Below are 21,817 nucleotides of genomic sequence, written 5' to 3' on the forward strand. Positions count from 1 at the left end.
ATCTTCTGTGTTCAGAGATGATCTTCTGTGTTCAGAGATGCTCTTCTGTGTTCAGAGATGATCTTCCGTGTTCAGAGATGATCTTCTGTGTTCAGAGATGTGTTCAGAGATGATCTTCTGTGTTCAGAGATGCTCATCTGTGTTCAGAGATGCTCTTCTGTGTTCAGAGATGATCTTCCGTGTTCAGAGATGATCTTCTGTGTTCAGAGATGCTCTCCTGTGTTCAGAGATGCTCTTCTGTGTTCAGAGATGCTCTTCTGTGTTCAGAGATGATCTTCCGTGTTCAGAGATGATCTTCTGTGTTCAGAGATGTGTTCAGAGATGATCTTCTGTGTTCAGAGATGCTCATCTGTGTTCAGAGATGCTCTTCTGTGTTCAGAGATGATCTTCCGTGTTCAGAGATGATCTTCTGTGTTCAGAGATGCTCTTCTGTGTTCAGAGATGCTCTTCTGTGTTCAGAGATGCTCTTCTGTGTTCAGAGATGCTCTTCTGTGTTCAGAGATGCTCTTCTGTGTTCAGAGATGCTCTCCTGTGTTCAGAGATGATCTTCTGTGTTCAGAGATGTTCTTCTGTGTTCAGAGATGCTCTTCTGTGTTCAGAGATGCTCTCCTGTGTTCAGAGATGATCTTCTGTGTTCAGAGATGATCTTCTGTGTTCAGAGATGCTCTTCTGTGTTCAGAGATGTGTTCAGAGATGCTCTCCTGTGTTCAGAGATGATCTTCTGTGTTCAGAGATGTTCTTCTGTGTTCAGAGATGTTCTTCTGTGTTCAGAGATGCTCATCTGTGTTCAGATATGCTCTTCTGTGTTCAGAGATGATCCTCTGTGTTCAGAGATGATCTTCTGTGTTCAGAGATGATCTTCTGTGTTCAGAGATGTTCTTCTGTGTTCAGATATGCTCTCCTGTGTTCAGAGATGATCTTCTGTGTTCAGAGATGTTCTTCTGTGTTCAGATATGCTCTTCTGTGTTCAGAGATGCTCTCCTGTGTTCAGAGATGATCTTCTGTGTTCAGAGATGATCTTCTGTGTTCAGAGATGTTCTTCTGTGTTCAGATATGCTCTCCTGTGTTCAGAGATGATCTTCTGTGTTCAGAGATGATCCTCTGTGTTCAGATATGCTCTTCTGTGTTCAGAGATGCTCTCCTGTGTTCAGAGATGATCTTCTGTGTTCAGAGATGCTCTTCTGTGTTCAGAGATGCTCATCTGTGTTCAGAGATGATCTTCTGTGTTCAGAGATGCTCTTCTGTGTTCAGAGATGCTCTTCTGTGTTCAGAGATGTGTTCAGAGATGCTCTTCTGTGTTCAGAGATGCTCTTCTGTGTTCAGAGATGCTCTTCTGTGTTCAGAGATGTTCTTCTGTGTTCAGAGATGCTCTTCTGTGTTCAGAGATGCTCATCTGTGTTCAGAGATGCTCTTCTGTGTTCAGAGATGCTCTTCTGTGTTCAGAGATGATCTTCTGTGTTCAGAGATGCTCTTCTGTGTTCAGAGATGCTCTTCTGTGTTCAGAGATGTTCTTCTGTGTTCAGAGATGTGTTCAGAGATGATCTTCTGTGTTCAGAGATGATCTTCTGTGTTCAGAGATGTGTTCAGAGATGCTCTTCTGTGTTCAGAGATGCTCTTCTGTGTTCAGAGATGTGTTCAGAGATGCTCTTCTGTGTTCAGAGATGATCTTCTGTGTTCAGAGATGTTCTTCTGTGTTCAGAGATGTTCTTCTGTGTTCAGAGATGTTCTTCTGTGTTCAGAGATGTTCTTCTGTGTTCAGAGATGATCTTCTGTGTTCAGAGATGATCTTCTGTGTTCAGAGATGTGTTCAGAGATGCTCTTCTGTGTTCAGAGATGCTCTTCTGTGTTCAGAGATGTGTTCAGAGATGATCTTCTGTGTTCAGAGATGCTCTTCTGTGTTCAGAGATGCTCTTCTGTGTTCAGAGATGTTCTTCTGTGTTCAGAGATGTGTTCAGAGATGTTCTTCTGTGTTCAGAGATGATCTTCTGTGTTCAGAGATGTGTTCAGAGATGCTCTTCTGTGTTCAGAGATGCTCTTCTGTGTTCAGAGATGTGTTCAGAGATGCTCTTCTGTGTTCAGAGATGATCTTCTGTGTTCAGAGATGTGTTCAGAGATGATATTCTGTGTTTAGAGATGTGTTCAGAGATGCTCTTCTGTGTTCAAAGATGCTCTTCATCAGGTCTCGGTTGTAACGAGTGCTTATTTGAGTTACTGTTGCCTTTCTATCAGCTTGAACCAATTATTCTCCTCTGACCTCTTGCATCAACAAGGCTTTTTCTCCCACAGACCTGTCGTTTAATGGATATCATTTTTTTCCGGCCCATTCTCTGTAAACCCTAGAGATGATTGTGCATTAAAATCCCAGTTAATCCTCATTTTCTGAAATACTCAGACATGCCCAGAATTGCCAGCCCAGGGTTACTTTGTTCTCAAATGTACATTGGCTGGTAAAACATCTATTGTTTGCTTTTTACATTGTGTGTCGATACACCAATGAAAACAGTGTCCAGTAAACGTGGGGTAGAGGGGTGTCACAGGGGACATGGAAACGAATGTAAGGGTGTTACAGCTTGTCTCTCAGTGGCCCTTCCGTCTGAAAGAACAGCCTGGACTCTCTCATATCTCTGCCTCACATAATGGCCTGTAGGCAGGAGGGTGTTTTTGTTCTGAAGGAGAAAGGCTTCAGGATGTTGCTGCTCAAAAGCAGTAGAAGTGGCTTCCTGCTGGGGGAAATGATCAAAAAGCCAGACAAGCCCCTGGTTGGACACTTTCCACTCGAATTCATACACACACATACAGGTTCATGCACATGGAGCTGGACATGCAGAAGACGCTCTCCGGACCTAATCGAGGTGAGGTTATTTCTCCTTTTTTTAATAAAAATATGCATGTTTTGGAACTGTAGTTTGTTGATTGTTGTATATTTGAAGTGTTTTTTTCTGATGACAAACATTATTTCTATAGTGGGATCGTGTCATGTGACGTTTCTGTGCTCTGCTAAGGTTGCTTAATCGTTGTCAGAGGTGACTGGAAAAACTAAGGGGAGTGGAGAGGTTTGGTTCAACGTGTTTAATGAAGAGTTTGAAGATTCAAATGTCATGGACAAGTCTCAACCATAGAAACCATGATTCTGAGTAAGTTATCATTCCTCTGCACACAAACACAACAACTAGAGATGCACATTATTAAAATTATGGCCGATACTGACTGATAAATGTTTCATGTTATGAATGATTGACATTAAAATTTGGTATGGTTTTGTCTGAATAAATTAAAAATCAAGTTAAGTTAAATTAAGCATTGCAACATACCGATCAAAAGCTTGGGGTTGGTAAGCTTTTTAATTAAATCTCATTTATAGCATTTATTTGCTGTATTTATTTGATAAAAAATTTAATTTTCTAATTATAATTCTAATATGATGATTTGCTGCTCAAGAAACATTTATTATTATTATTATCAATGTTGAAAACAGTTGCGCTGCTCTGCTTCATATTTTTGTGGAAACGGTGATGCATTTTTTTTCACGACTCTGTGACGAACAGAAAGTTCATTTATTTGGAATAGAAACCGTTTGTTAAAAAAGTGAAAGTCTTTACTCTCAATTCTCATCAATTAAACGTGTCCTTGCTGAATTAAAGTATTAAAACAAAAACAAATTTTGAATGGTATTTCAAATCATTTACTAAAGACCCGTTAATTGTTTTTAAAGATTGAACATTAGATGATGACAAAGTTCAATTTAATGCAAAAATGCATGCACAATTAAATATCCAATATCGACTAATTCTGATTCTTATGAATGTCAAAAATGTCCAATATCCTCGAATTACCAACATTCCTATTGTTAACCTAAAGTAATCGACATTTAAAGTCGATCAAAAGCTTTCATCAAAGTTATACATGAATTTTGAACAATACCTGTTCTTGTTTTAGGATTAATTAGGACTTTTTTGATCCACTTCAAATGTTGACTGTATTTGAGCTATATACACTTCCGATTTGAGCAATTTTTTCCCCTTATTTTCCACAGACCTGACCAATGGGAGCTGCCAAATCCCTCTGGCAAATGACCGATTGGGTCTGACCTACATCTACAGCTTTGCCTTCTCTATCGGGCTCCCAGTGAACCTGCTGTCCCTGTGGGGCCTGTACCAGCTCGGCCGGTCTGGTGGAGGCGGCTGCCAGCTGGTCTATATCCTCAACTTACTGCTTTCAGATCTTCTCCAGCTCCTCACCTTGCCTCTGTGGATCCTTTACCTGCAGGGAGACCATCGCTGGCCTTACGGGTCCGTGACGTGCCAGCTTGTGGGCTACGTTTTCTACGTTAACCTCTATGCCAGCGTCGTTTTCCTTTGCCTCATCGCCCTGGACCGCTGTCTAGCGATCGTGTATCCTCTAAGCAGCCGTGGCGTACGGAAAGTGCGTGTGGCAGCCTTTTCTGGTGTAGTCGTGTGGACGTTGATATTTCTGTTCTGCCTGGCTGGCCTGTACCCATCCGTGTTCGAGCCCCAGAGAGAGCTGTGTCTGGAGCAGTACCCTGTTAGCGCCAGATACGCTTACTTCAAAATTGCCACAGTTGCGTTAGGGTTCCTGATGCCCTGCTCTATACTAGGGTAAGTGAAAGGCACATGTTTTTGAGTTTCGTTGCAGCTGGGTCAATGAAATAATGCTCTTATTGGGTCCAGATCTAATAATTTATTAAAAAACACATTAAAGGATTAGTTCACTTACAAATAAAAATATCCTGATCATTTACTCACCCGCATTTCATCCAAGATGTCCATGTCTTTCTTTCTTCAGTCGAAAAGAAATTAAGGTTTTTGAGGAAAACATTCCAGGATTTTTCTCCATATAATGGACTTCAACTGCAACCAACCATTCAAATGTTCAAAGAAGGTTCAAATGTCCGTCTCAATCATGGGTCTCAATGTAGCTTCTAAGTCTCTACACGATCCCAGTCGAGAAATAAGGGTCTTATCTAGCGAAACGATCTGTAATTTTAACTTCTCTACCTTTTTGAACCGGAGTACACAGACAAATAACTTAGATAGATGACGTGACGCGTGACCTTTCCAACGTGATGACGCAATGCGTGGCGCATCTTACACGACAGGCATTTGTGGTTAAAAAGTATATAAATTTTATTTATTTTTTAGAAAATGACCAATCGTTTTGCTGGATAAGACCCTTATTTCTTGACTGGGATCGTGTCGAGCCTTTGATGCTGCATTGAGACGGACATTTGAACCTTTAAACCGTTGGTTGCCATAGAAGTCCATTATATTGAGAAAAATACTGGAATGTTTTCCTCAAATACCTTAATTTCTTTTCGACTGAAGAAAAACAGACTTGGACATCTTGGATGGTATGGGGATGAGTAAATTATCAGGACATTTTTATTTGAAAGTGAGCTAATCCTTTAAGGGCCGGATTTGATAACAGCTTGCGCCAGCGCAAACCCTCTTTTGCAGATTGTTTTCTTACACTAAACGATCTGCTCATATCACTCCAATTCTGTTCAACCTCCACTGGCTACCCGTGTCTTCCCGCAAAATTCTTCTGCTTACCTTTAATGGACAATTCCGGCGCAAAATGAACCTAGGGGTTAATAACACATGGTTACCGAATCGATCGTTCTCTGATCGAAAACAGTCTCGACCAGTCGAGCCACGAAAGTCGCCGTGCTAAGTGAGCTGGTCGATAGGTTTAAGTCACAGTTCATCTCACGTAGCACGGCGTTCGTGGCTCGATTGGTCGAGACTGTTTTCCAAAGATGGCTCCTGCCTGTATACGCGTCTTTATAAAGTATCTTCTTATTAAACTGTCTGTACACTTACAAAGTTCTCAATGCTTCGGTATATTCGATGCCCCATATACTAGTGTTATAAGCTAATCAGTTATTAGAGATAAAACTCTTTACATTCGATTATCATGAAAACACATCCCAGAGAACGATCGACGCGGTAACCATGTGTTATTAACCCCTAGGTTCATTTTGCGCCGGAATTGTCCTTTAAGTCACTCAATGGTCTTGCTCCTTCCTATCTCTCTGACTTACTTTCTCCTTATATTCCACCTCGACCTCTCCGATCTTCTGGCTGTGAACTCCTCTGTGAGCCGAGATGTCGTCTATCATCTATGGGTGGCAGGTATTTCTCCGTTATAGTCCCTAAGCTATGCAACTCTCTTCCCCTGGCTCTTAGGCTAGCACAACAACCACGCTGCATGAATTTAAGTCTAAACTCAAAACCCATTTGTTTAAACAGTAATATCAGTCATGACATGTTTTTCTTAAACATTTTCCATAACTCAGTATTACAGTCATAACTTTGCTTCAACTGCCCACTGATGCTGTCTGTAAATAGTGTTGTTTTTGTTTCTGTTTGTATTCTGATTGCAATGCGATGTGCATCTGCAATCGCTCATTTCTTGGACTGGGCAAATGTCTATTGTCCATTTATGTATGAATTGATTGTTTGTTCTTTACTGTTATTGCGAAGCGTCCCTGAGCTTGGGAAAGGCGTTATATAAATGAAACATATTATTTTCGTGTTAAAAAACTACTGTCAGGTTTTATTAAAGAAACTCAGTGAAAAGACGTGGACAGGGTTATTTTTGCGGCTGACCATTTCAGACGCAAAATTAATGGAAGGAGAGTATTTAAATGAATCCTGCAAGGTGATTTACGTAAACAATAATATATATTTTTTTAACGGTTACCAGTTACCACACAATACAAATATTAAAGCCAAAAAAAACTATTTATCATGGCAACTTTCATGTAGTAAAATCACTAAAAGCCTTCCTTCCGCTGGAAAAAAAACAGTCCCTGATCGTGAACAGCAACACGGAGTTGCACTATTTTGCCTTTAGATGGCGGCAAAAGACTATTATGAGTCAGTCAGTCAGTAGAGAAGACTTTTATATTGAAAGGACTAAAACTGGTGAACACGGAGAAGCAAGACGCAACTGGGTATCAGGGCACGGCGACGGGGAAAACCCTACGACCGCTTCACCCAACGGTTCTATGTATCACTACTCAACACCCCTAGCAACCACTCTTAGCAACGTAAACATGTTCTCATTGATGTTGTTCTTTGAAGGTTTTAGAGTAGAGAGTGAGAGATCGAGTAAGCGAGTGTACCTGCATTTACAGTAGATATAGCATTTTCCTTCAGCTCAGTCCTATATTCGTAATAAAAAATCTGTTTGAATGTTTGCTGCGATATCTTGTCCTTTTGACAGTTAAAGGGTAACTGTTGCCAAAATTGAACCTAGGCTCTTTTTGTTTATCTACCCGAGATAAACATTCATGTAAAAGCATAATTAGAATGGAAACGCCACTTTTAAGATTGACCGTATTTTCGTTTTAGGTCAAAATGCCTTTTGAATGGGAGTGCATGGGGCACTACTATGATAGCATTAAAATATTTAAACAGTAAGAAGGCTCGACACAACATGAAACTGTGCTGGAAGTATCACCAGGGGCTCTACACATGAACTTGAGCATTGACTACATTGTTTGTGGACACAAAGTTTACTAAAAAGAAAGGTTTTGAACAACTCACTGTAGCTGTTGTTCTGCCCGGCCGCCGGCATTTTGTCAGTCAAAAATAGTTGATCTGTATCATTGAATCATTTCATTATTATAGCCTATGAGGATCCTTTTTCAAATACAAAGTCAATATTGATTTTCACTAACGACAAAAAAAACGAATTATCCGTAAATTTATATAGAAACGAGCTTTAGGAACTTTCCATCTTTACTCTCCTCATGTTACGCTGCATTCGGAGATCGACTACTTTTGACTGACAAAATTCCAGCCACCGGAAACACTAACTGATAAAGTGAGTCGTACAAAACCTTTCTTTTCAGTAAACTTTGTGTACACAAACAATGTAGTTATTGCTGGAGTTCATGTGTAGAGCCGCTGGTGATACTTCCAGCACAGTTTCATGTTGTGTCGAACCTCCTTAGTGTTTTCAAAAACAGCGATTTTAATGCTATCATTGTACCATGCACTCCCATTCAAAAGGCATTTTGACCTAAAACGAAAACACGGTAAATCTTAAAAGTGGCGTTTCCATTCTAATTATGCTTTTACATGAATGTTTAACTCGGGTAGATAAACAAAAAGAGCCTAGATTCAATTTTGGCAACAGTTACCCTTTAACTGTCAAAAGGACAAGATATCGCAGCGAACATTCATACAGATTTTTTATTGCGAATATAGGACTGAGCTGAAGGAAAATGCTATATCTACTGTAAATGCAGGTACACTCGCTTACTCGATCTCTCACTCTCTACTCTAAAACCTTCAAAGAACAACATCAGTGAGAACATGTTTACGTTGCTAAGAGTGGTTGCTATGGGGTGTTGAGTAGTGATACATAGAGCCGTTGGGTGAAGCGGTCGTAGACGTGTTTTATTGTGAATAAAACAGCTATAATTGGCCAGTCAGAATCAAGAACTATTTTTTTTTATAAGACGTGCTATAATTTACTGGCATTTGTGCCAATATTTACCAGATGCTAATTTGCGCTGTTCTTGGTAGACTTCTTGCTGTTCTTGATTTTGTGCGTCATCAGAAGATCATCCACAGAACTTTCCATTCCCATCGGCGCTTTTATGGGATTGCGTTCTCACGCTAATTTGTCTTGTTTAGTAACATCTGGCCCTAAAAAATGCACAAATGCAGTACAGACTAGTCATGGCCAAAAGTTTGTGGCATGGCATGTGTCTTTCGCAGAGTTTGCTACCTCAGTCGCTGTGGTCAAAAAGCTTAATTGGCCAACAAATATTTACTTGATCTCAAAACCCCCAAAATGACCAGCTAACATCATTTCACTAATCATATCATCAGCACAGTAAGTGTGAGCGAGTACTAGTCAGGTGAAATCACTGATTCTCATTGGATTATAAGAGCAGATTAATTGCTATACAAGGAGAGAAGAAGTGCTTCCCATCATTGTGTTGTTGTGTGTTAGCAATGGTTTCCTTCAAAGAAAAACGTGCATTGCTTTGCCTCAAAATGGCCTCACATGCCATAGATATATATATACACTAGATGTCGCCTTGGGGTTCTAAGTATGCGTCAAAACCGCCGCCATCTTGGAACAGGGGTCTTGTCATAGGAATTAGCTAGGTACCGCTGCTATCTCCACCTGTACTTCGAATTCATGGATGATGCCGGACTTTTGTGCTGCGTATGGATGTTCACACGAACGAAATCTGAACTAGGAAAAAAAAAAAATTATTCTTCACTGGACTCAATGATAAATACACGTCTGACCGTTGGAACGAACCAAAAAAACTAGAAAATCTTATTCATGACGATTTATGGTGATTTTATTTACGTTAGACCTTTGCCTACATTGACGCAATAAAGAGGAGGGGCTCTTCTGTTCCATGATGGCGGCTCTATTGACGCATTCGTTCCAATGACCTGCCGTAGCCAAGGCGACATCTAGTGTATATATCTATGCTCACATGCAAGGAACATCTGCAAAGCATATTACACATGAAATAACCATTTACCGGATCATCAAGAACGTCAACTGCAGTGAAGAAAGCTTCAGGACGTCCCGGACTGTCCAGCAAGCACCAGGAGCTGCTCAGGCCCCGTTTACACGAAGGGAAGACGCAGATATTTCCCTGCGGTTTGGCCTCTCGGTTACACGAAAACCCTGTTTTTATCACAGAAAACGATTATTTCTAAAAACTCCGGCCAGATTTCTGATAAACGCCGGTTATGTGTTGCCGTGTCAACTGGGAGAAACGGGGTTTTAGGTTCTCAAACGTCACATTATGCGCCAGGAAATGCTTAACGTCATGTGAGCGCCGTGAACAGTAAGTCACTCGTGTTATTCGTTGTTGTCGATTCTAAGGATTCTGATTGGCTAGCGTGGCTTTATCCTTCTCCCTACACTGCCGCCCATAGGTTTGGCATAGTTATGATGGCGCACGACGGCGTATTTAGTTGATGTAAATGACAACTTTTTTTAAAACGATGTTGTGTGCACGATGTTATTATTGAAAATAGAGAGGGGGGGGGGGGGGGGGGTATTATTTTCTCTAAAAACCCGGCTATGTGTAAATGTGGCCTCAGTATTAGCAGGAGGAGGTGGTGTGAGTGCATCTGCACAGTGAGGGAAAGACTTTTGGACAACGGCCTGGGGTCAAGAAGGACAGCAGAGAAGCCACTTCTCTCCAAGAAAAACACCAACGACAGACTGAAATTCTCCAGGAAGTGCAAGAGTTGGACAGCAGAAGACTGTGAAGTTATTTTCTCTGATGAAGCCCCCTTCTGACTGTTTTTGGGACATCTGGGAAATCGATTGACTCCGGAGAAGAAAAGGTGAAGGCTGCCATGAGTCCTGAGGCCATCAGTGTGTGGGATTGCTTTTCATCCAAGGGAGTTCTGCCTAAAACCAAGAATGGTATCAAAAAATCCCACAAAAGCAACTTCTCCCAACGATCCAGGAGCAATTTGGTGAAGATCCGTGCATTTTCTTGCATGATTTCACTAGGCAAGAATTATAATGAGGTGTCTCGGAGATCATTACATTGAAATTTTGGATCTGTGGACAGGCAACTCCCTGGATTTAATCCCGAAGAGAACTTGAAGTCCTCAGATTGTGATTGTGAAACGCATATATTGAAAGTTTTTGCCAATAAAAGCCTTTCAAACTTATGAAATGCTTATCACTGTTTTCCAGTATATCATAGAAACATGAAAAAAAAAAAAAAAAAAAACCTACAAATACTGAAGCAGCAATCTGCAAAACACAAAATTTATGACAGTGCCAAAACTTTTGGCCTTGACTGCACACCTCTTTTCAGTGTTTTTATTGTTAACTAAAACTATTAAAAACATTTCTGTTAAATTAAATAAAACATAAATATTAGTTGAAAACCATAAACTAAACAAATATTAGAAATGTTGCCTTGGCAATAAACTGAAATAAGTGTTAGTTGAAATGGCAAAAAATATTATTATTATAATAGTTGAGGTGCTAAAACTAATATTTATTAGTAAGCACAACAAAATTACTAAAAATGAAACTAAAATTAACAAAAAAATATGCAAATTAAAGAGACTCCAAAATATGAATAAAACTACCATATAGGCCTACACTAACTCTTCTGATATTAGCATGTTTGTAATTTAATTTAGTAAAATACATTTAATTTTTACATCATAAAGAAAAATACAAAACAAAATACATCATAAAGAAAAAAAGTTCACCATCAAAAGAATGAAATTTCATGATTTTTGTTATTATTATTTCTTAGGAATGCATGGTGCAACGAGTATATATACATAAACACACATATTATATCAACACAAACTTTTATGTTAGATGCGATTAATCAATTTGACAGCCCTATTTTAAATCTATATTTTAGATTTTTACTATGAAGTTTCACTACATAACTTTTTAAGCATAATTCATTTAAAATGTTTGACAAAAATGGTATAAAAAATGTTCATACGAAATTAAACCAACATACATTTCTAAGAACTTGGCACGTGTTTTAACCTAGATTTCGAGGGGTGAGAACCAGAGGAAAAATGGAGATGATATATATATATATATATATATATCAACTGAAAGCTCTTTATGAGCTCTTTCAAAGGACACAATTCAGTGCTTAATCAATTTTGAGTTCTTTATTATAAGCTAAAAGACTTAACTCTGAACATACTAAGCCAGTTTGTGCCTTTTTGGTGCTAAAAGGGCGTAACTGCACTTACGCCCTTCTGGCATTGAGAAATGTATTGTGGGTAAAGCCTCTGGATACCACATGAGTCAAAATGGCTGACACCATATGTAAGCCAGGCAGGTTAACCATGAGAAGAAAACAGTTTTTAACTGCCTTATTATTACGCTAATTTCTTGGAAAAGAGCTGGATGATGATTATGATGATGATGGTGGTGGGGAAAATGAAAACATCCGAAACCATGACCCACCAAAACAGAAACACACACGCCCGAGAACATAAAAAAAACATGATAAGAGACGTACACAAGGACAATCCTCGTTCAGAGCGGTCACTTTTGATCTCGAACAAGTGCTGACCACTCGTAACGTGAGCGAGTCTATATTACTCAAGGAAGTCAAGTTACATGTGGCATGAAGGTGAAGAAGATCGAATCTGTCCGGTCTTTCAGACATTGATTGTGTATTCTGACACGTGTGGAGGTCAGAACAGAAATGCTGTGCCTCCATGCAGTAAATAATGTCCATTACTAACCACAAATTAATTGAATCTGGGTCCGGTTTCACAAAGATAGACTTTGACTGTGGCTTAGATATAGTAGATAGTCAGACTTCAGATAGACATCTAAAGCAGACCGTTGCACAAAGCACTTAAGACTTTGACTAACTTAAGTAGGACTACATTGCAATGCATTCTGGGTAAAATAAGACACTTTTCAAAACAAAAAAACGTGGCGGATCGAGTAAGCGCATTCAGCCGCTCAGTGCAGTTTACCCCAGCGGAAAATATGCGTTTGTTGGAGGAGTATAACAGTTACAAGGACATTTTACTTGGGAAATTTAGCGGAGAGTGTAGTAGCAAGAAGAAACATTTTCTCTTTTCTTTTGGCCGTTTGTAATGTAACTGATTGTAACTGCTGGTTGCCAAGGTAACATAGAGTCTTGGACCTATAAGATAGCATGGGGGTGTCTAATTTTTTTGGTCTCTAAATTAAGTCAAGTCTTTATTTTTGTGAAACAGTCTAACTAGTCTATGAGCAAATTTTAGACTTGTCTGACACTATAGACCGGTCTAAAATAGCTTTGTGAAACCGGCCCCTGGACATGCAACTATTGAGACAGCCATGAGAATGGGCCTGTGTACAGTACAGATGGGTATTACACTCTTGTAAGGATGGCGAGGAAGACCATGCCATACACGGTGCTTGAACTTAGTCAATAAAGCCTTTTCCACCAAAGCATTGGTGGGAGCCGGTTCGGTGCCGGTGCCTACTTGCGAACCAGTTCTTTGTGTTTCGACAGCCAAAGAACCGGTTCTCTGCCAGGAAAATTGGTTCCAAAGCGGCACCAACTCTTTTTCCCGTTCTTTTACCACGTCATGCTTACGTCGGGGGCTGGGGGCAGGGTTATTGTGACCAACAACACGACGGGAAAGGTTGTGACCGCCACTGCTAAAAACACAGCGCTAGTAGAAAGATAGTACAACGATTAAAGAAAGATGGATTCAAAAAAATTCTGGGAAAGCTAAGACGTATGGCGACGTACACAGTGACGTAACGACGACGCTCGCTGGGCTCTCTCAGTGGAAACACAAACAGGTTCTGGGAAGGTGAACCAACTTTGGTTGGTGGAAACGAGGTAAATGTGACTTCTTTCTGGGTCCTTCTCATCACACTTGGCCCGAAACAAAACCAAAGATGCAGAGGGAGAAACAGCAAATCAATCGGCTACGCTACTCAAAAGAGGATTTAAAAGGTATTCAGTTCAAATATGAACTGCCTGGCCAAAGCATTTCAAATACTTGAAGTTGGAAAACAGGAGACCAGAGCTTATCATGGACTGGAACAAAAAAAAGTTACACAGATGTCCTCCTGGGATCACTGCTGTGAAAAATTATGCCCGTATCGCAGTCTTACGGATCAGAGTACTTTTTTTTTTCTTTTTTTTTTTGGCTACTATCTCATGTACAAATCCATATGAAACGTAATTTATGACACACGTTGTTTTTGTTATGTTGTCATGACCTCAATATTTAGTAACCTACAGGTCTTGAGCCTACTTTAAGTTGGTTAAATGGCTAAATGTTATTAATTAGTTGTTAATAATAATTAGTTATGCAATTCATTACTTCAGTATCATTTAGTTAATGCACTGTAAAAAAAAAAAAAAAAAAAAGAGTAGCTGCCTTCGATTTTAAGTACAATCAACTTGGATGTTTAAGTAATTTCAACTTAAATCAGCCTATATTAAACTGACTTTAAAAAAAGTGTTGAATCTTGTAAAACGTATAAAAAACGAATTTTGATGAGTTACAGCAATGTAAAAACATGTTCACAACGTATTGATCATATTTTTTTTTTACAGTGTGGTATTTGCTATAATTTTTTTTTAAAATAAAATGTTAAAATAGTGTTCAATAAGTATACTGTCATCCATGTGTGTTCACATTATTAGTAAACAAAGATCAAACTATTGGCCCTTCTGTAAAGTTGGTGAAATGTCACTCAATCGCAGACGCTGTTATTCGTCACTGCAAACTTTTAAGCAAACCCGTGATTATTTGCACATCAGAAACATGTTGTCTCAGCACACACAGCCCCAGGAATGAATCAGCATGCTGGCAAAATGCCATTGCAAAGATGGCAAACACAGATACAACGTCTGTCTCTTTACAGGAATGTCACTGTTAACACAATATCATTCTTAACCTTTTGGCCTTTCTTTCCTCTCACAGGTACACCTCGGCCCGGATCGGGTTGACTCTACGAAACTCCCCGTCTGTCCCGGATCACGAACGCCGCAGGATCGTCGCCACCCTGGTTGTCATCACTGTCATCTTCATTGTCATTTTTGCTCCTTATCATCTAGTGGTGGGCTACAGATTTGTCACCCTGCTTCTTACGGAGAGTGAAAAAGACCAGTGTTCAGTGGAAGTTTCCCTCTACCTGTACTATCGGATCTGCTACGGGCTCACAAGCCTCAACACCCTCCTAGACCCTCTTTTCTACTTCTTTCTTTGCAACGACGCTCGCCAAGAGCTTCGCAGATCTCTCTTCTGCCCCTGCCGGGGTCAAAGGTCACACCGGGGGTCACGAGTACAGACTTTTCCCAAAGGCCGTGCAGATGTGTAGCTGTCGTCTTGTGCAGATGCTAATCGGGGTTGGTGTCTTTGTAAGGCATGTTTTTTTTTTTTCACACAAGACGTGAAAATGTCTGAGATTTGACTAATTACCTGTCGTCGTGTCATTAAGACATGACTGGTATGAGACATTTGCACGTCCTGTGGGTCACCGTCACTGGGAAACACACACCTTCGGCATCTTCAGTCAAGTGTTTAGACAGCCTGAGGACACTCGAATACACAACTGTCTCTGTATTGCTGAAAATACTTTATAAGGTCCCTACTGAGTTCAAGTGTAACCGTTCAAAAGTTTGGGGTTTTTAAGGAAGGTCTCTTATCCTCACCTTATCCTCATGGTGTAAAAAAAATGACTTAAAATGTGTTTTAAAGTGTAGGGTGAATACTGGCAAAGTGAGACAATGGGTAAAGTGGGACAGTTAAGCTTCTTAATTTCTATCTTTACATGTAAATGATTCCATTGCTAAAAATCAACACTGAGCTCATCATAAGCAAGTATGTGATAAAAAAAACAGATTCTGTGGCTATGATCACTTCCGGGGGTTTGGCACTCCATATTCAACAACCTTACAGTGAACCGTGATGGTAAAGTGAAATGACATAGCACTCTGAGGTGAATAATGTTAAGATTATAAAAATTAAAACACTCGTGGATCATTTGTAATTGTTATATATTTTGTTATAGGATGTAATGGTGAATCAGAATTGGTAAAAAATCATATTCATATGAATCTTTTTTTTTTTAAATTTATGTGATTTTGACAGTCCCAGTTTGCCAATAGCGTATTGTTAAACTGGGACAGGGTATTACTGGCAAACTGGGACCGCCATTTAAGTCGTTCTAATGGGGGAATTGAGTTCCCTTTTTGTATGCCCCTCATAAATGTGGTTTGGGGTCCATGTGTGTTTGAGGAAGAGTCATCCATCCTGTGTTTAATGTTTCTTTCTTTTTTTATTTTGTATAGTAGAGCACTTAAGCTATTTAGAATAGTATCATATGAGGGGCTAAGACATTTGGATCATAATAAAACATTATGCAGAAGGTAAATTATTAGAAAGTGTCCCACTTTACCAGTACCTAATTTATTCCTGTGACCAAAGCTGAATTTTCAGCATCATTCCTCCAGTCTTCGGTGTCACGTGATGCTTCAGAAATCACTCTAATATGATGATTGCTGCTTACGAAACATTTTTAATTATAATGTATATAGTTGTTGCTTCATATTTTGGATGAAACCATGAAACGTTTCTTTATGTAAAAGTCTGTACTGTCCCTTTTGATCAGTTTTGTGCGCCCTTGCTAAAGAAAAGTATTAAATTCTTCTTTCTTTCAGAAAAAACACTGATCCCAAACTTTCGAATGGTAGCCTAGTGTATGTATTTTGTCCAACATCTGCTATAGTTGTTTTAACAGAAACACTAATCGTGTTGACTGATAAAAGTGAAAAACAAGTTTAGCCTATCTATAGAAGTGGCTCCGGATTATAGAGAAAGCTGCATTAAAACCAAAGATCCTGGATCAGAGCGACTTTTTAAATGGTTTTAAGGATTTCCAAATCATGTCTGACACCTCCTGGAAGATATATGCAAAGGCGGGCATTCATGTGCTGTCAGATCAGAGTTTGTTGAGCAGTGCACTGAGAATATAACACAGAGTGAAACTGCATGTGCTTGCTTTGGATGCATTTATGGGCTGAAATGTATACTATTTTCCAGCATACTGCAGCTATCAATATGTTCACTTCCGCAAGAAACTATATCCACCTTTTCCCTCCTGCGTTTTAGATTATGGGAGGCACTTCCGGTTTGGAAAAAATCATTTAAAATCATAAGGTTGTACAACAAATAATCATTATCCGTCAGTGACTGGATGAGCTGTACAATTTCCTTCATTTTCTATTTTCAGACGTCAGGATAATGCAACGCTTATTTTAAAGTGGTATTATTAACAATCAATGGCGATCTCTTTACAGTCGCTGCATTATTTTCCTCATGATTTTCTCTTCCCTTTTTCTTTGAAAAGGAACAACGTATACTGCGCATTTATGGTCTGCTGCTCTCCCGATTTAATTTACGATCTAGCCTATCCCATAAATAATTCACTGCATAGTCTACTCTTGAATCTCTATTTTTCTCCTCAAATCCTCGATCGTCTCTTTCCATGTTTGAACACGGATGCTTTAAAATGTTACTGTCTCCCCTTTTCACTTCTAATCTCTATTTTAGCAGTGTTTACTGTTTCTAAAGCATGTAGCCTAGATACAATATTAATAATAAATCACTCTGAATGACATCACAGTTCCCGCTAATAAACATTTAAAGCAACAGATATCGCTGCGAAATTAACCAATAGTATCTGTTCTGTTGTAATTTTTTAAAGCATTTACACTTTCACATTTCTTTGCAATGTTTGATGATTGAAGAGTGAGTAGAATAATGTAATCTCGCTGTACCCAGTTTTTTTTATATATATATATCTTTTTTATATTGGATAAATATTTTCATAGAGCGATTAAAGGATAATTCCGGTATTTAACACCTTGAGTCTATATTGTAGTTTGTTTTGGATGAACAAGAGTGGTGGACAACATTTTTTTGACAACGGTTCCTCTCTCGAGTTTTTGACTAAAAAAGAATTGTCCATGGACCCATTTAACATTGGAGTCAATGGGCATGTCCGAAAATGTCATTAAAACAGCCAATAATGTTCGTTTACAAAACTGTGCAACTCACCGAGTGATTAGTGATGTTAGTTGATATTCCAGAAACAAAAAGTGTTGCGAAATACAGTTTCTGTCGTGTTTTGTTCGTCATTTTGTAAAATCCCATTGAATTCTGTTGAAGGACTGAGTGCTCGTTAATATAAATGCGCTACCGGAAACGGAAAGGGGGCTGTTTACATTTGGTCGATGTAGTCTTTTTGCTCGCTTCCGTTTCTCATAAGGCCTGACCAGTGCAATATGAAGTTGAACTCGACTGTGACCGTGAGTGTCCCGCGAGACATAAACATCAGTTATCGCCATCAAGTGGTCGGGAGTGTGCTAACGCTTCAGATTCAAATATTGAGCGGAAGTTACACGGTTGTGAAGTGTCTGAAAAAATAATTCCACTATAGCAAAATAAACGGATTGGAATCATATATTGCGACGATATATTGTTTATAATCATCAACGAACACCACTAACCACTCGGTGAGTTTAACAGTTTTGTAAACGAACATTATTGGCTGTTTTAATGACATTTTCGGACATGCCCATTGACTCCAATGTTAAATGGGTCCATGGCCAATTCTATTATAGTCAAAAACTCGAGAGAGGAACCATTGTCAAAAAAATGTTGTCCACCACTCTTGTTCATCCAAAACAAACTACAATATAGACTCAAGGTGTTAAATACTGTAATTATCCTTTAACATTCCCTGATTGTTTACAGTTTAACGGAAGTTACTCCCACAATCCGCGCAAAGCGTCACGGGGCGTTAAAAAGGTGGATATTAGGATTTCAGAAATAATGATGTGCAGCTTTACTGTGCAGTTTCTATACTGTTTTTAAATAGATTGTGAAACCGTATGAGTATGCATCAATAAATCATTATATACAGTAATCTGTTGCGTTATTTTCATATTGCCTTACCAAATGCAGTTTGTTTGTTATATTTTTGAAGTCTGATTAAATCATTTGTAAAGTATTTGATACTAGGTTAGATACCTACTTCTGGTTCAATTGTCACACTGTAAATAAACGTTAGTTTCATAACTGCATAAAAGCAGTTCCTAATTGTTTTAGACGGCTGCCAAAAAAAAATGTGAAATGGACTTATTAAAAGGTTTGAGATAATAAGTTCTGTTATTATCAATGTTATTTTCCTGTGCTTCCAGAGTCCCATGCAGTGTTAGGAGGAATGCATTACAAGTAACGCAAGTTATGTAATCAGATTACTTTTTCAAGTAATTAGTAATGCATTACATTTCAATTTACAACAACATATTTGAGTTACTTTTTTTTTTTTTTGATAAGTAGCCTAAAACAAGTAACTTTGTTTTCCCATGTATTGACTGACAGCTCTCCTGTCCCCATGCATGTTGAGAGGAATCGAGAGTAAGTGGAACATTTTACTTTTGGTGTGAAAGGGACTTTACATTTGTTAAAAAATTACCCTTTTTTTATTGTTAAGTTTTTGTTATAAAAAAAAAAGAAGAAGCCCAGTCTAGGTGCAAAAAGTAACGCAATTTAATAACGTAATGGATTACTTCCCACAAAAGTATCTAAGTAACAGCTCAGTATTGTAGTGCATTACTTTTTAAATAAACCCCAACATCGGGTGCCAAATAATTGGCTCAGAACAAAAACCTGGATGTGTCTGCATTTAATAAGCACTAAAACATTTTTTTTTTTTTTAAATAAAAGCTAAAAATATATAAATATTGTACCTTACAAAATATTTTATAATTGAAAAAATATATATAGGCCTAATTTAATTGAATTATTTTTTTATTGCAATTTTAATTTTGTCGCAACCTAAAAAAAATTTGGAACCACAAGTTTTGAATACAGTGTATAAACATCAATTCTCATTTCAGTAGTTCCTGATTGTGTATGTTACACTGCATGACTGATGTATGATTCTGCACAATAACATGTTAAAATGTCAGAAATCACACTGATGTTTGTGAAAATAGAATTATTTCTTTAGATTAAGATATTTCTCTAGCTCAACAAACTCCATTTAAAACCTTGTGAGAACTGACATATGGACACTGTGGTACATTACTCCTTGACAGTCACTATATATGCATGTGTTTAGAGTCCTTTCATAAAAAGGGGAGCTTTGTGTTGTTTTCTTTGGCTAGCCGTCACAGCTTGTTTTTGACTGTTTTCCTTGCACCTGTTCAACAGACTTGTCATCATGCAAAATGACAAATCTGCCTCAATGAGAAAAATCTGCAAATCAGCATATGATTTCTGAAGGATCATGTGACACTGAAGAAATGTCTGTACCTTCGAAATCCCCTTAATGTCCCTTTACAGTGTCTTCTGTTCAGATATCCCCTGATGCGTGACACGTGTCCTCCGACATCTGCTGTCTTCAGCTGTTCATCCCCTCCCCAGTTCCTCACCCTCTCATTTGGTCAAACTGTTTGACTTCTCATTCCTCACACGTCAATTAGTCAACCAACATCCTGGAACAGTTCACACCTTCCATGTGTGTTGTTAAGTGGCCTATCACAGACAATTTGATGTACTTTAGTTAACTTTAATGCACTTTTGTTTCCTTTTGTGTATCAGATATCAGTCTATAACATGCGCAACAGTCATGAAGCTGTAAGATTTCACGATCCAACATCAAAAGTATTGTAGTTCAGTGGTTATGCATGGCATTTGATTAAATATTGGTATTTTAATGTTGCCATAAAGTATTTCAAACAGGGAATTGCACTGGTTTTAAAAAAGCAGCAGTCCTGATTCAAAAAGAAATACACTGGACATTTTAAATGTTTAACATACAAAATCAATCGGTTGTGCCTAAGGCATCAAAGGCTTCAAAGTGTGTTTTAAATGTACCGGTAGTAGGCTACATTTCATAATTATTTATCATGCAGTTACATAGGGTGTTTTAACAGGCCCCAAAGCATCTGGCATCGCCTCATCATGTTTAACACACATTATCATATTACATTTTAAATGAGTCCTGATTCAAAAAGAAATACACTGTTAAATGTTTGACATATAAAATCAATCGGTTGTGCCTAATGCACCAAAGCCTTCAAAGTGTGTTTTAAAATGAGTAAATTTCATGGTTATCATGTGGTTGCAGGGTGTTGTAAAAGGCCCCAAAGCATTTGGCATCGCCCCATCATGTTTAACAAACATTATCATATTTTCCCTGAGGTAGGCTTAAAACTGGAGTCTTTACATGACCTGTATCTACATATCAGTTTTTGTGAATCAGAAAAACCAGAGCCACCCAAATATAGCAACTACACAACTGGCGCTAATGAGACAAACCCGGCGAACGAGGAGCCGCGAGCACTGGGTCCGCGTCGACCGGCCCCCGACAATTCCACCAATCACGGCGCACGACTGTGCGTGAGTGGCAGCTCAGTAGACCAATCACGACCACAAACTCTACAATGGGCGTGGCTAGAGTGGAGAGGGGTGGGGATTTCGGGGTCATTCACAGACAGTCTTGCTGCTCCACTCTGACGGCGTGTGTTGGAGGGGAAGGGTGAAGCAGCACAGCAGCACTACAGTCTTATTAAAGAACAAACGTCCCAATCAACGGCGTTTTCAGACGTAGTAGAAAGGATTCTCACGAAAATCATATGCAAGGAACCGCGAGTTCAAGTGCCAGAAGGCGTCGGTGACCGTTGATCAACGGCTGCGCTAGCTGTTGTGCTAACACTCGTCATCAGACAACATCAATCCAATCCGTTTCTAACTGTAATACCGCGAGCTTTTCTCGCGCTTTAGCCCGCAGTCATTGAGTTGATTTGCCCCGCTGGAAAGGGTGTTGGAGCTGAACCCCTTCCTGTGGCTCCTGTGCTCCCCCGTCACCTTTGCCCCCCTCTTTCACCCGAAACACTGGACACACACAAGCGGCCGGAGAACGGCGAGAGGCCCGTGAAGCTGGGGGTGGTACCGGACTCGCTCGCGTTAGGAGCGCCTAAAGAAAGGCTCAGTCGTGGGGACTCGCCGACCAACATGGACGGGTTGGCTGTGGAGGTGCGCGGCTCCAACGGGGCCTTCTACAAGGTAACCTCATTTTAAACAACAATATGAAACCATAATGGTCAAGTGTACGCATTCACGAGCGAGTCGGGACAGCTCAGGTGGGATGCAGTGATGTGTATCACTTTCAAAGAGGCCCGAGATGTGCTGTGATGTTTTGGACCTGCTCGCTCGCTAGTCATCGGCCTGTTTTGGATTGATTGTTTGTTGTATTTCTTAGC

The 21,817-nt window shown here is 39.3% G+C and overlaps 2 protein-coding genes across 3 annotated transcripts in view; both read left to right on the plus strand.

Annotated features, from left to right (window-relative positions):
* Window positions 1-2,715: 2,715 nt before the first annotated feature.
* On the plus strand, window positions 2,716-16,201 carry LOC306994592 (putative G-protein coupled receptor 132). 2 transcript variants are annotated; one of them, XM_079605205.1, is made up of 4 exons: window positions 2,716-2,852; window positions 3,003-3,134; window positions 4,034-4,616; window positions 14,463-16,201. In XM_079605205.1, exons 2-4 carry the CDS (start codon window positions 3,125-3,127, stop codon window positions 14,857-14,859), a joined length of 990 nt encoding a protein of 329 aa, XP_079461331.1. In that variant the 5' UTR covers window positions 2,716-2,852; window positions 3,003-3,124; the 3' UTR covers window positions 14,860-16,201. The 2 variants fall into 2 exon arrangements, with proteins under 2 accessions (XP_079461331.1, XP_079461332.1); XM_079605206.1 differs by having other exon boundaries at window positions 2,783-2,852; window positions 2,965-3,134.
* Window positions 16,202-21,025: 4,824 nt separating this feature from the next.
* fxr2 (FMR1 autosomal homolog 2) overlaps window positions 21,026-21,817 on the plus strand; it is a 39,371-nt gene continuing 38,579 nt past the window's right edge. The window contains exon 1 of the mRNA XM_079605201.1: window positions 21,026-21,620. Within this exon, the coding sequence (XP_079461327.1) occupies window positions 21,570-21,620 (51 nt within the window). The 5' untranslated portion in view covers window positions 21,026-21,569. The remainder of the gene's footprint in view (window positions 21,621-21,817) is intronic.

This window comes from Phoxinus phoxinus, assembly GCF_949152265.1.
Source record: "Phoxinus phoxinus genome assembly, chromosome: 2".
Taxonomy (NCBI): domain Eukaryota; kingdom Metazoa; phylum Chordata; class Actinopteri; order Cypriniformes; family Leuciscidae; genus Phoxinus; species Phoxinus phoxinus.

Excerpts from the sequence above, each read along its gene's own strand:
- LOC306994592 (XM_079605205.1), top strand. Across the intron at positions 4,617-14,462 it reads ATGCCCTGCTCTATACTAGG|GTACACCTCGGCCCGGATCG; the intron begins GTAAGTGAAAGG and ends TTCCTCTCACAG.